Source organism: Notechis scutatus, chromosome 6 (assembly GCF_049901735.1).
Source record: "Notechis scutatus isolate UNSWTSFEM ecotype Mainland chromosome 6, rNotScu1.2, whole genome shotgun sequence".
Lineage (NCBI taxonomy): Eukaryota > Metazoa > Chordata > Lepidosauria > Squamata > Elapidae > Notechis > Notechis scutatus.
The window spans coordinates 13864316-13878120 of NC_142014.1; the positions used below are offsets into that span (position 1 = coordinate 13864316).

At 35.3% G+C, this 13805-nt stretch overlaps 1 protein-coding gene across 1 annotated transcript; it reads right to left on the minus strand.

Annotated features, from left to right (window-relative positions):
- Nucleotides 1–287: 287 nt before the first annotated feature.
- Nucleotides 288–13534, minus strand: ZNF800 (zinc finger protein 800). Its single transcript, XM_087969396.1, has 5 exons — nt 13121–13534; nt 9506–9610; nt 6709–6804; nt 5203–5346; nt 288–4648 (listed from the first exon to the last, which is right to left on the minus strand). The coding sequence occupies exons 2-5, from the start codon at nt 9561–9563 to the stop codon at nt 2883–2885; spliced, it is 2064 nt and encodes a 687-aa protein (XP_087825522.1). The 5' UTR covers nt 9564–9610; nt 13121–13534; the 3' UTR covers nt 288–2882.
- Between the last annotated feature and the right edge of the window lie 271 nt (nt 13535–13805).

Below are 13805 nucleotides of genomic sequence, written 5' to 3' on the forward strand. Positions count from 1 at the left end.
TACTTTATATTATGAATTGTTTCTCATTTGTTCAGGGTGGGCAGGTGAGAGGGGTTATATGACATGCTAGCAAAGTCAAGTTAGGCATTTTTTGAATTTTTGACATGCCAAGATTTGCCACCACTGCCCTAGAAGAAAAGAGGAAAACAAATCCCCCTCCCTCAGCTGCATAATTGCTAATGTAGCCAACTGTTCTTACAGGTTTTCCACAGTAAGGTATGTAAACAACAGGTAGTCTTTACCAACCACATTATTCTCAACTATACATTTGATACAGAGGGCCTAAGTATATTTAGCTGAAATAATTTCCAGTTTATTCAAATAAAGTACATTTATCCAAGCACGTACATTCAACATAGAACATTTCCAGAAACAGTTACAGTCCATTTTCCATTCACAGTTTTTTAGTGCAGAGCACTAAAAGGCCAAACATGTATCTATTCATAAAAGAATATTTTTTTATTTATGATCAACATTTTTAGATTATTTTGTACAAAAGGTTTATATGGACACAAGGCATTCCCTTAGGAAGGGAGTCAACCAGTATTTTAGAAACGGCATTTCTTCTGATATTCAGTATCTGGCAATTTGACACAAATCACTAAACATTTTCTAAATTTTTTAAAAAGGCGTACAAACCTGCCAAAAATTCATAATGGAAGGTGTGCTACTGTTTTGCTATAGAACTGATTATAAAATAGACAATAATGAGCAAGCATCTTATAAACTTTACAAAAAAAGTCAAGTGCTACCTAAAATGGTCATTCATCATTTTGTGGGCAAAACAAAAAATTCCTTGCAGTATTTTTCTTAGGCAATAATTAACATACTACAAAACAAATATTTGAATATGAATATACTACCTCCCCCCCAAAAAAACCCCAACTACTATCTTCACAGGAATATTAGTGTAATGTCTTTAGAAGAAATCACTAAAAGAAATTTAAATTCTGACTATTAAAGTGCTTGTGTGTAATTTTATTTTTTTTAAGAACAATTAAAATAGGGGAATGTGGGTAGCTTGTAAACCTCCATATGAAAGCTGTTGAATATACTAATCATTCAAAATCACTATAGATTTTGACAGTACAATTCAAATTTAACACTTCCCAAAATTACTGAACCATGAATTGAATTTAAAGCAAATGCTAGATTACAATTCATTCAAATTATACTAAGAAAACTGTTCATATACATTCATTTATATATATAAAAATATTTTAAGTACATCACAAAGCATTTGCTTAGTAGTATATCACAACGAACATAAAATATTTTCCGTAAAATCAGAATTAAGTAAGGACCACATAGGACACACCTATGAAGCACATGTTCTATGTGGTAATTTCATTTAAAAATGTTTGCAAACTTTCCTTTTAAAATGTTCATTTCATTACTAACACTCCAGAACTGCATCAAGAAAACTGCATCAACGAAAATTTTTCAATTCAAGGTGTTATTTTTAATGAAGTTTAATTTTGTTGAAAATGTTGGACAAGATGTTACATTAAGATATATCTATATTTAGTCTGAAAATAGCTTATTCTCATAGTACTATTCTAAATTTTAGTGGTTCTAATTTCAAATATTATCACATTATTTGAGCTAACGAGAAATACATATATAACCTGTAATCAATTTTAAAGGTTTTTTTTATTAGTAAGCAGCATATAAGCTTACCACATAGAAATCAGACTAACTTTCTCTGATAAACTGGTTGCTTATTTGGGTAAAAATTGAATCATTCAATTAATACCCATAATTATTTGACCCAGTAGAAACTTTTATGTACAAGATAGGGACTCCTTTACTAAAAAATTCTGTGTTCTCTTTATATCTCTTCCCTCACTGGCTGAAGAGTCCCCCCCTAAATATGGAGAAAAGGGAAAAGGAAGGTATAGGGTCAATAGTCCAGATTATCACTGGTTTAGAGACCCATTTTTTATTTTATAAAAAACAAAAACAACAACTAACCAACCAACCTTTCAACCAACTGGAAAATAGTTTTCAACTATCTGGAAGCTTGTCTTACATAATTTTTAATATTAATACCAGAATCCACAAGTAATTTAATTTTATGAAATTACCTTCAATGAAAGGAGCCTTTCCACCTGTTTACTGAAATACACTCACATCTCTCTTAAAATGAAACAACTTCTATCTGTCATAGGAATTTAAAAACACTATTCTTCCTTAACGGCTGGTTTTCCAAGATTTTTCAATTAAAGCAAGGTAATTTGGAACTGTTAACATATTTTCATTACATAAAATAAAGCGGGCTATCTGTACCCCTATCCAGACCAATTTAATTCTGTAAAAAAAAGTTAAAATTCCAGAAACAAATAACCAAGTACCAAAAACATTCCTCAAATAAAATAAGATTTTTTTTGAGTGATGATCTTCTCCTAATACAAAAGGAATTATGGTTTAAATACAAAAGTATTAACTCTTGGGTTTAAGATTTATACACCATTAATTTAAAATACAAATATACTTTCCAAGTCCTATGCCAAAAATATTTTCTAATGTATTAAAGCAACATACTTAGGCAACATCACATCCATAGATCTTCAGTTCATATATGCTTGTTGTGCCCGGTCAGTACCAAGGAAGTGCAAAACTAATTTTAAAAATCGTTTGGAACTGTAAAACTATTAACTAAATATTATGCAAATACTAATATATAATATTAAACTTTGAAGAACCATGCTTGTATTAACTTAAACTGCTTTAGGTTCACTGTCATGAAAAAAAAAACTTTTAAACTTTTTTTTAATGAATGTCTTTTACCTTCTGAAGCATTAGATCTATTAAAAATGTGATTGTGCCCTAAGTACCCATGGAAAATTTAGGCATGTATCTTAAGAAGGCACTAGTATCCTTCAACAGACAAGAGCTTTAGATCTTGTACTTCTGCCTTTGGTTTTGTTGTCTTCATCAGGTGAATGTGTCACATTTGCTTTATGAGTCTTCTTGTGATGCTCTAAGAAACTCTTTTTGGCAAATGCTTTTCCACATTTATTGCATCTGTGCAGAGAAAAGTTTTTTGTGACTTTCACTTCAATGCCAACATCAGTTCCTTCATATTTTTTATTTGGCGAGCTAGAGGTAATGTCTTGTTTTGAACCATTCTGTTTACCTTCATCCCTCTGAGGACCTCTTTTTTCCACCTTTTTTAGAATGCAGTCAATAGGTTTTTTTATTGCTCGGATTTCTAAACTTGCAGTTATCTTACCAAGGTAGCGTGAAGACTTTTTATGTACTACAGTTATATGTCTTATCACATCACGCTTTCGGCGTGTTTCGTAAGTGCAGAGAGGACACCTATAGAATTTAACATAAATATTATTTCCATCTGTGTGCAACTCAATGTGCTTTGTTAAGTTTTGTTTAGAAGTAAACTGGCGTTTACAGAGTTTACAGTAAAGCTTTTTAAAATCAAAGCCAACTGACAACCTTGGCTTCCTGGGCTTTTTGAGACCACTTGCATGAGACTGATTGTTTGACTTTGATTTCTGACAGCTCTGCTTAACTTTATTTTTTTTAGCTGGAGTTACATTCTTTTTTCCAGTAGATGACACGCCTTTTCGTTCAGTGGGTGTTTTCTTTTTTTCACTGGATACTGCATTCTTTCTCTCAGTGGATGATGTATTTTTTCTTTCATTTGAATTATTTATTCCCTTTACTTCATTCTGCAAAGAACTGCAGATGGAAGGCGTAGATTCTGCGGATTCTGTTGGTTCGATTTTCACTTTCACTTCTGCATTGGGCTTTCTCTCTCTTTTAGGATTCTTAGTGGAAAGTGTTATCTTGTGAACAATTTGCATATGCCTTTTAAGCATTACCTGGGAACTATATTTCCTCTTACACAAGAGGCATTTGCAAGTAGTTAAATTGTACTCAGCTTTTGAAGGCTTTTGTTTTTGTGTTTTAGCAGTTTTTGCAGAGGTTTTATCCAAGGATAAAGGCTGTCCAGGTTTTGTAGCTATATCAGGAGTTATAGAGTCCCTTCTCAGTCCTCTATGAACTTCATCAAAATGCCTTCTTACATTGGCTTTTGTAGCAAATGATTTAATGCACAAAGGACAACTTTTACCCAAAGTTACCAAAACATTCTTATTGCGACCCCTTCCAGATGTCTGATTTGGCCGTTTTTTAATTTGAATAAATTTCTTTAGTTCTTCCATCTTTTTTTTGTGGACTTTCCTAATATGACGGCGTACACTGCGTCTGGAATGAAATTCTTTTTTACACAGGCAACAAATTAATTGATGACCAGAATCAGAGTTATTATCACATTCTAATTCAGGTTTTGAGCATGGGGTAGGCTCTTCTGGAGTTGGCATTATCTTGTCAACAACTAACGGAGGAGTCTCTTCAGCTTTTGTTTCTGAAGCATCTGACACTGGTTTAGGAGGAGGTTCTGTTGCATGTTCTGGTGTTTCTACAGAAGCTTGGTCAGGAACAGTGTTTGTATCAGTGTTCTCCACTGAGCTATCTGCCTTTGAAACATACTGAAACACAGCATTCTGGTTTGTTTCTATAGGTTCCAAACGTATTATATAATCTTGCTTGTTCACTCTTGGATACATAGCTTCTAGGAGATCAGTTATGGCTTGACTCTGTTTATCATTTATATCAGGAGAGTCTAAAATATAAAACAGAGTGTTTAAATTAGACAATATTACATCTATCACTAAAAAGTAAAAATAATATAACAGTAAAGTACATTAGGACAACATTATAAAAAGGGAAGACAGCACCATAAATGCTTTTCCATAGACATTCAAATCAACTAACGTTCAGCCTTTTCTGTTCTGGAAAACCTTTGTTCAGAAAGGAAACAGAAATGAGTAACTCAAAATTCCGTCACATACAGTATCTCACAGAACGCTTATATAATAGTGTGCAACCACAGGGTTTTTTAAAAAAAGATAAAATTAAGTACCTGTCAATTTATTTGCTCATATTTTTAACATTATTTGCCCTTTCCATACTCTTTAGAAACTCCTGTAAGAAGAGGATCTATTAATCATGTATACAGATACAACATGTATACAGATACAACAAATTATATTTGTAAGAGTATGTATGCATGCTTTATAGAAAAAAAGCTACATGTTAACAATCACTGTCCTTAAAAGCATTATACGAATATAACTTTAAAATCCTAGCAAGAAAATTCAGAGAACAGAAACTTACTGTCATCCATCCGAAGACTTGGTGGACAATAGTATTTTTTATGAGTTATTAAATTTGGTAGCCCTCTGAAGAGACTGCGGCAGAATTTGCATTCAAAAATGGTATCCACATCTTTTAGCAAAATATGCTTGAGTTGTTTAGTTCCTAAACAAATTATTAAAAAAAAATTACCAGGACAGCATATTCAGGATATTCTTCACCTGGATTTTAACTGGTGTTAGCCAAATGATAAAAATAATTGCTTTATTTAGCCATCAAAAACAATTGGATTCAAATAAATTGTGTGGTAATATTTCATCCACGCAAAAATACCACTTTACCTGAAAATAGTCAGATGCTTCAATAATGTGCTTAGAAAATATCTGATTTGCATGCTACAAGCTTACCAGGTATAATTTAACTGGCAGATGCACGCTCTTATTTATGAGTTTCAAGAATGCAGTTTTTCTTCTTCATTCTCCAGTTTAGGCTATACAAATATTCTGACAGTCATATACAATTTCTTTCTCCCTTCCTTTGTTCCTTTCTTTCTTTTTCTTTCTTTCTTTTCTTTTCTTTCTCTTCTCTCCTTCCTTTCTTCCTTCCTTCCTTCCTTCCCTTCCCTTCCCTTCCTTCCATGCTTCCTTCCTTCTGCCTATGGCTGCCTCACCCACAGCTGTGAGTGTGGGTAGAGTACAAAGTGATATATTGTAATGCATCATGAAATGTGTGGAATACATGACTATTTTTTAACACAGTGAGGTCTACCACTGGTTGTTTTGCTAGTTTTACTATTTTATATATAGTTAAAAACTTTATGTCATTCAAAAAACCACAAGTACTGGTAATGTTAATCTAGAATCATTTAAAGGAAAACAATTTTTTTGAAAGATGTTACTATTATCATCAATAAAAACTACACTCTTAAATAGCAATATGAAAGCCTTACAATTAGATTATCCAACTTGTTTGTCTGTTTCTCTGTAGTAAGTCTGAACTGTGTATGGATGACTAAACTTCTAGCAGAATGTACCCTTAGAAATTCTGTTTTAAAAATAAAACAGGATCTTTTGTATAAAGTTATTTAATAAGATATGTGTATTCAAATTTATTTACCTATAATGGAATTGAAAGTTTTTACTTTTATTATTACCATTACAATAGAACTTGTAATCTTTAAACTCATTCCTATGGCCTCTAGTATCTCAAAAAGATAGTAAATTAATTAGTTAATTTATATTTCATATTTCTTAACTACTCATCTCCCTCAGAAAGGGCTCTGGGTAATGCGGTTGTTATGAAAAAATTAAATGGGAATTAACTAACTTAATGAACATTAAAAGTTAAATTAAGCTAAATTAATTTTTTTGTCCTGATACTGCCTATTTTTTTTAGTTTAAAGTTCTAGATATGCTACTCAGACATCAAGTATCTCCTCAGGCCAACTAAGGTTGTACATGGTAAACTGAATTAATCATGAAAATATCCCAAAAATATTTTTTAAAAAGAATAAGAAAAGAAGCATACCTGATCGAAAACATTCAATAATTTGCTGGATTCCAGATTTTGATGTATGAAATGGCTGTTGTAGTAAAGGTGGATCTCCAGGTTCCAGCACACGTACTATAAAGTATCAAAAATGGAAATGTTAATTAATTGAGTCACTACATGAATGGTGGCATACACTGCAGTCTGAAAAACCACCAGTAATGACTAATTTCTCATCTCCAATTTCAGTTTTTGTTTGTGCTTCATGCCTTTGTTTTTAAGGAAAATCAACTGTACATTTTGTTAATTAAATATTAATCTATTTTGTTAACATATAACACAAATATTTTTTCATATGTAACACAGAAATTTCAAAAAAGACACATGTATACAAATAGGTACATATTGAACTTCTAAGGCACACAATTTATCAAAGGAAACATTTAATTAGCTCTGTCATTTTTTTATTCATATTAATGCAACAACAGCAACAATAATAATTTAGACTATTTTGCAGAAAACCATTTATCTCAACTATGGAGTATGTTTGAAAGTTTTAGCCAGGTTAAAAAAAAATCTATTTTGGTTAATCATACACTGTAGCAAAACGATCAATTTTTCTACAATAATTGACATATTGATTTACTATAAACAAATTCATTCCTCTAGTTTTAAATTACACCTATATTATGTAAAATATTTCTGTAGTATAAAATGCCTCTTAGAACTCCTAATCTGAACCCTGTGTAGAAGAGTTAAACAAAACATTACTTAGTGGATGTACCGATTCTTTTACTCTTTGGTCTCTCAGTGCCTCTTGACCACAATATCCTTCTAAGATGGCCCTGCCAGTTGGGGGCACCATTTTATGATGGTTCCTTTCTCTGTGGGTAGTTCCAATCAGTGTTGGTTGAGAGGACTGATCACTCCCTGCTCCTCCTTTATAGGCTGTAGGTTTTATTCTCTCCCCTCCTTTTCAATATCTCAATGAAACCCCTGGGTGAGGTCATACGCAGTTTGGGGTTTGGTATCATCCTTATGCTGATGATATCCAATTATATATTTTGCCCCTGGGCCAGCCAAGTAAGGCAATTAAGGCTAGGTTTAGATGGGGACAAACATTATCTGATTTAAAACCATGTGGTTATGGTCTTGATATTGGTAATACATCAGATATTAATATATAATGGCTAGAATATTGCCTTAGAATATACAATAAAATTTAGATGAATTCTTTAATACTTGGAACAATATACAAGGTGCATATTTAAATTATATTTAATGATTATGATATTTTATTATTTATTATAATGTAAATGTTTGAATTTGTTGCCATTTTTTTCTAGACTCTTCCTTACTGACCTTTGAATGTTCCTAAGTAATATTTTCTCTGAAAAGAAAATTAATAAAAAGCACATTGGAATTTGAATACGGGGTCTGACTTTTGGTATACTGTGTTTATAACTCCTCAGCAATAGGGTTATGCAATTTGTCAAATATGATTGTCACAATACTTCAGAATGCATTACAATACTTCATATGGAAGGACATGGATGTAATACATCCCTGCATTTCCTTAAAGCTGCTGCATCTTTCCTAGGGTGGTGCATCAAGCTAGCCCAAGAACAATGTAGCACAAACCAGCCAAAGTCCAGTTATTTTTTCTTACATCATATAGACAGAATCTTGCCAGACTAAATCTATATCATCCAGGAAAGGCTAACTTAAATCTCTCTCTTTCCACAATCCAGCTTCAAACTATGTATGTTGTCCCTTGTCTAGCCCCCTTCTTTGGAATATGCTATCTCCTTCCGGATAACCTTCTGCAATTACTGTAGTCCCTCATATCACCTCTCCCTTCGATGACACATTCAATCACATCATGTGACAAGTGCAGAGAGAAATTATGTGGACCTGGGAAAATGTGTACAAAGAGTCCCTCAAATGTTTCAAAACATCTTTTAAAAAAATAATATAAAGTCTTGCACTGCCTATTCTGACCAAAATCAAGAATTTTTCCCTCAGGTATATATATATTTACTTGGGGAAAAAGCTTGCTGAAAACAATGAAAACAATTGCTTCAGTAAGCATGAATAGATAGGCAATAGCTAAATTTATAAAAATTATTCCACAGATTCTCCAACTGAATGGAGCATATACCCTAATATTAAGTGTGTATGTATATGTTCATAGAACATGCATAAACACACACACTTCCTCTTTAGCTTCAACAAAAAATTGAAAAATTGTTTCTAAAACAGTATATGCTAAATACTCAGTGTCGAATTAAATTATAAAAGTATTATTTTAGACTGAAAATCATATTTATGTTTTATTATATTTAAGAACATAAATACTGTTACATACTTATACATCAAGCTATTCATTTACAAAAACTGTTCCATATGTTTTGGAATTCTAGTCAGTTTGGTCTAGTAGTTAAGGCACCAAGCTAGAAAGCAGGAGACTGTGAGTTGTAATCCCATTTTAGCCATGGAAGCAAGCTGGGTGACTATGGACCATTCAGTCTCTCTCAGTCCAACTCATCTCACAGAGTTGTTGTTGTGAGAAAAATGTAGGAGGAAGGTGTATTGGATATGTTTTCCACCTTGAGTTATTTGTTAAAATAATAAAGGCATGGTACAAATAAATAAATAAAATAAAAGCACATTTTGCTTATTGTCAAGTCCAGACACATAAACACACTATATACAAATAATTTCATGTAACATTAATATATTTTGCCCAAGTATTTCACAGAAAATAAAACTTAATATGTGAAGAATACAAAAATTGCAAAAGTGGAAGTTTTAGGATTAAAGACAATACTATTACCCGGTTCACAGCATCCATGGTGGTGGTCAGTCTGACAGTACTTGTCTCTAAGAGGCATTTTCTACATCAATGACTTCCTTTCCTTCTACATTCAGTAGCTTGTTTCTGATAAAATAAGCCAATATTAATCGTTTTACAATCCAAGTCAAACCAATAGTCTGAAAAATCAGTTGTGGACATGGAACACACTTTCAGACATGCAAAAATAAATTTAAACTCTGTGTGCATGCAGAAGTACACATACACAGATGTATTTTAGTACATCAAAAAGATACCCTTAAAGAGGTATATCTTATATAACTGTTACAATGGCTTCCAAGCTCACATAAAAGTTTGAAACTATCATTTATTGTTGCATCAATTTGCTTCTGAAGCAAATTTTGTAACACAACTTGTCAATCCTGATTCAAATTAAGTGAGTCTAATTTATGCCCTGTCTATAGCCCCCTCCACTTTATCTCAGATCTGCCTGTCAATTTCAAACCTATTTAGCCTACTGATGGAGCCAATGACTGCATTCAAATGGCAAGAGAACCACAAGAACCACAGAAAAAACAGATTAGAAAATATACAGTCCTAAAACAGCCTTTACATTTCCTAAAGGCCCAGACTGTGGCTGCTTGCAGCTACCATAACTGCTACCCAAGAAAGACATAGATCAGATGAATCAGTAGAATATAGAATTTTAAATCACGAGAAGAATTCAAGATTATATATTCATTACAAACATGATATCTTGTAAATGAATTCCAAAGGTAACAGGGATAGGCAACATGCAGTCCAAATTATGTGTGGCCCTTGGTCTACTTTCATGACTCTCAAGCTAATTAATTTAATTAATTAATTATTTTAATTAATTTAAAATAAAATTAAAATAAAATTAATTAATTAAGCTAATTAAAAAGCTAATTAAAAGCTAATAAAAGCTTTTGCTATTATTCAATTCAGGTTTTTGATATTGTCCGATAATGCTATATGAAGTGAGATACTGTAAGCTGTAACAGGAAGAAAAGGAATGGTAGTATCATCTGTTCTGGCTATACCATTCTTGCTTCAATCTCATCCATCATTTCATGTATAATGCATGTTTAAATAGATTATCCCTACAAAAAAGTTTATCACCTTGATCTGCATTGCTAGCATATGTATTTTCAATGAAAACTGACGCGGATTAAAAGTTCAGAAATGAATTCCACCTTAACTATTGTATGTAGAAAAGAGGTTTTTTAATGCGATACTTTATTGTAAACAATAAATACAATCAATACTTTATCTATATATTATTCAACAATATCATATTAGTTGTAGCAATACTGTATCATTCATTTCCTTTGTATCACCACACTTATGAATTTACATATGTATACCTTGTACTACAAAGCTAAACTACATTAATCCCAGCACTCAATATTGGATTGATATATAGTAAAATAACTAAAAACTACACTTCCAAATGAGAATTCCTTCAAATTAACTGTCAGTTTATATAATACTCTACATACTAAGATTGTGCACTTTCTGTTCAATATGTAAGCATTTTCAGAAATTCATTCTGAATACACTCATTCTAAATTTCCTATGCTTGCCATATCTTTATCTCTGTTTTTGTAGGACTGAGTTACTTCAGTGACAGATGGTTTCTATCTGTCCAGTTTGGTCAGGCAAGCTGGGCATATTGTGGCTTTGGAAAACCTGGGAATGTCAGCTGGTAGAAACAAACCATGTAGGAATTCAACTGACTTCTGAATGTAATTGATAACTTCTAAAACCTTATGAGTCATGGCTATCTACAAAATATATTAGCCTGATTCAAATAAAACATTAGTTTATGTTTTAAAGGCATTATTTAAAATGAATTTGATTAAAAGTGTTTGTATTAAAAGCAAGCTCAACTGCACAATCCTCTCTTTACATAACTGGGAAAAGAAATAAATTAGGATTTAGTGTTCCTGGCTTGTGAGATCTACAATTTACATAAAGTTGTTTCCTATGTTATCATGTATAAATACTTCTCCATCACTCCTGTGCTTTTCAATTCAACTTTGATAGAAGCAAAAGTTCAGAAATGAATTCCACCTTAACTATTGTATGTAGAAAAGAGGTTTTTTAACACAATACTTTATTGTAAACAATAAATACAATCAATACTTTATCTACATATTATTCAACAATATCATATTAGTTGTAGCAATACTGTAAATTGTACAATTTAAGACTATTTGTTGTCTTTAAAAAATCTGTTTTATTAAATAAATCATAAAATTAAAGGGGTTGAAACTTGCTTGCTTAAACACTGACAACAGAAAACTCTAATAATCAGAATATTGAGATGGGTGGCTATAGAAATGTATATTTTTATAAGTGCAATTATTACACACAACTTTCAAGCCATATCATTTACCTGTAATACACGTTCTCTGTATTATCTATATTAATATCATTTTTAAAAAGTCCTTTAGCCAATCGTGTATCTCTTTTCATTTTCTTCATAAAATTCCCTAGCAACCTCCCCCTGCAGAATGACAGGTCCTACTGGTTTTTGTTTCAGCAGAGTATAACTGACCATGTGCAGAATATCTTTAGCCCCTCAAAAGGCTCTAATGGTGGGAAAGGTAAAAGGAAGAAAAGAAGAGGGCAACCAGCAGTGATGGGTGTACCAAAAGATGATCTAAGTCTAAGAGACTAGTTTAGGGACAAATCACCATTCAGAAAATCTATCAATGGGATCACTAAAAAGTTGACAACAACTCGATGGCATATAATCCATTATTCCTCACACACCTCACTTTAACCTATGGACCGACAAAGAGATTCAAAATCTAATCCAACTCTGCCAGGACAGAGTGTCCACCTAAGAAAAGGTTTTAAAGGAAAATACGGGGAAATGTGCACAACCCGACAGACCCCTTTAGCCCTTTCAGGGGGGAAAAAACCATCATCTGATCCAAGACCAAGCCCACCTCCACTATTACAACTTGAATCTCTCTCTCTCTCTCTCTCTCTCTCTCTCTCTCTCATACACACACACTCACTCTCTCTCTCACACACACACCTCTCTCTACACACACACACACTCTCTCTCACACACACACCTCTCACACACACCTCTCCCACACACACACACCTCTCTCTCACACACACACCTCTCACCTCTCTCTCACACACACACAAACACCTCTCTCTCACACACACACTCTCTCTCTCACACCTCTCTCACACACACACACCCTCTCTCACACACACACAACCTCTCTCTCCCTCTCTCTCTCACACACACACCTCTCTCTCTCTCTCACACACACACCCTCTCTTCCCCTCCTGCGCACAAATACAGGCGCTTCTTCCAGACCGGGCGCGCCTTTCCTCAACGCCTCTCCCCAGGGCCAGGGCAGCCCTTGGGCTTCTCCTTTCGGGCCACCTGTCACCTCATCAGCCGGTCTCCTTTGACGAAGCCGCAGCGGCGGCGGCGGGGCTCGCTCTTCCTCGCTTCCCCCCCAGCCAGACCACACAAGAGGCGCGCAAAACCTCCGCTCCACAGCCTTTCGCGGGAGTCGAGCCGGCGTGGCTTGAGGAGAAGGGCTGGCTGAAGAAGTTCCAGCAACCCGCCGCACCTACCGAGGCTCCGGGAAAGACGGAGGAGGAGGAGGAGGAGGAGAAAGGCGGCGATCAGCCCATCAAGCGCAGTCCGCTCGGCGGCTCTCGCTCTCTCTCTCTCTCGGACGGGACGGCAGTGCGCGCGGAAGGAGAGGCAAAGGACGGCGCCGAGTGTGCCCGAGGCTCTCCAAGGCAGCGGCAGGTGACAGCGGGCGCCGGCCGAGTTCTCTCACGGGCAGCCCGCGCCGACCCTGCCTCAGCCGGTGGTGGGGGGAGGGAAGGGAAGCGCTCCCTCAGAGCGTCCCGGCAAGAAAGTTGCCGTCGGCCGTTCCGCCCAAGCGGCCGCGCGACGGCGACCCCGGAGCCGGATGTGGGCGCAAGGGCAGGAAGTGACTGCGGCTGCGGGCAGGCCTGGGGCAGCGCAAGCACGCATGCGCCGCACCCGGCTTCTCCAGGCTCGCCCTCTCACACCAACACACGCGCACACCCCTTTCGCGGGGCCCGGGGGGTGGTGGGGGCGCCTCCCAGCTCCAGTAACTCACGCACGCACGCACGCAGGCACGCACGCAGAGCCAATCTCCAGCAGGTGTTATTCCTGCGCGAGGAGAGAAAGGGGGGGGGGGCAAAAAAAGGAGGCAAAAATAAAGAGAAAGAAAAACAAAACAAAAAAGGAGGGGAGTGCGCGCGCACACCACTTGCCTCTTCC

Bases quoted from the DNA above. Each gene is read 5' to 3' on its own strand.
- ZNF800 (XM_087969396.1), bottom strand. From the start codon at position 9,563: ATGCCTCTTAGAGACAAGTACTGTCAGACTGACCACCACCATGGATGC. The intron at 5,347-6,708 runs GTATGCTTCTTT...TAATTTGTTTAG, and splicing joins TATTGAATGTTTTCGATCAG to GAACTAAACAACTCAAGCAT. The intron at 4,649-5,202 runs GTAAGTTTCTGT...TTTATATTTTAG, and splicing joins AAGTCTTCGGATGGATGACA to ACTCTCCTGATATAAATGAT.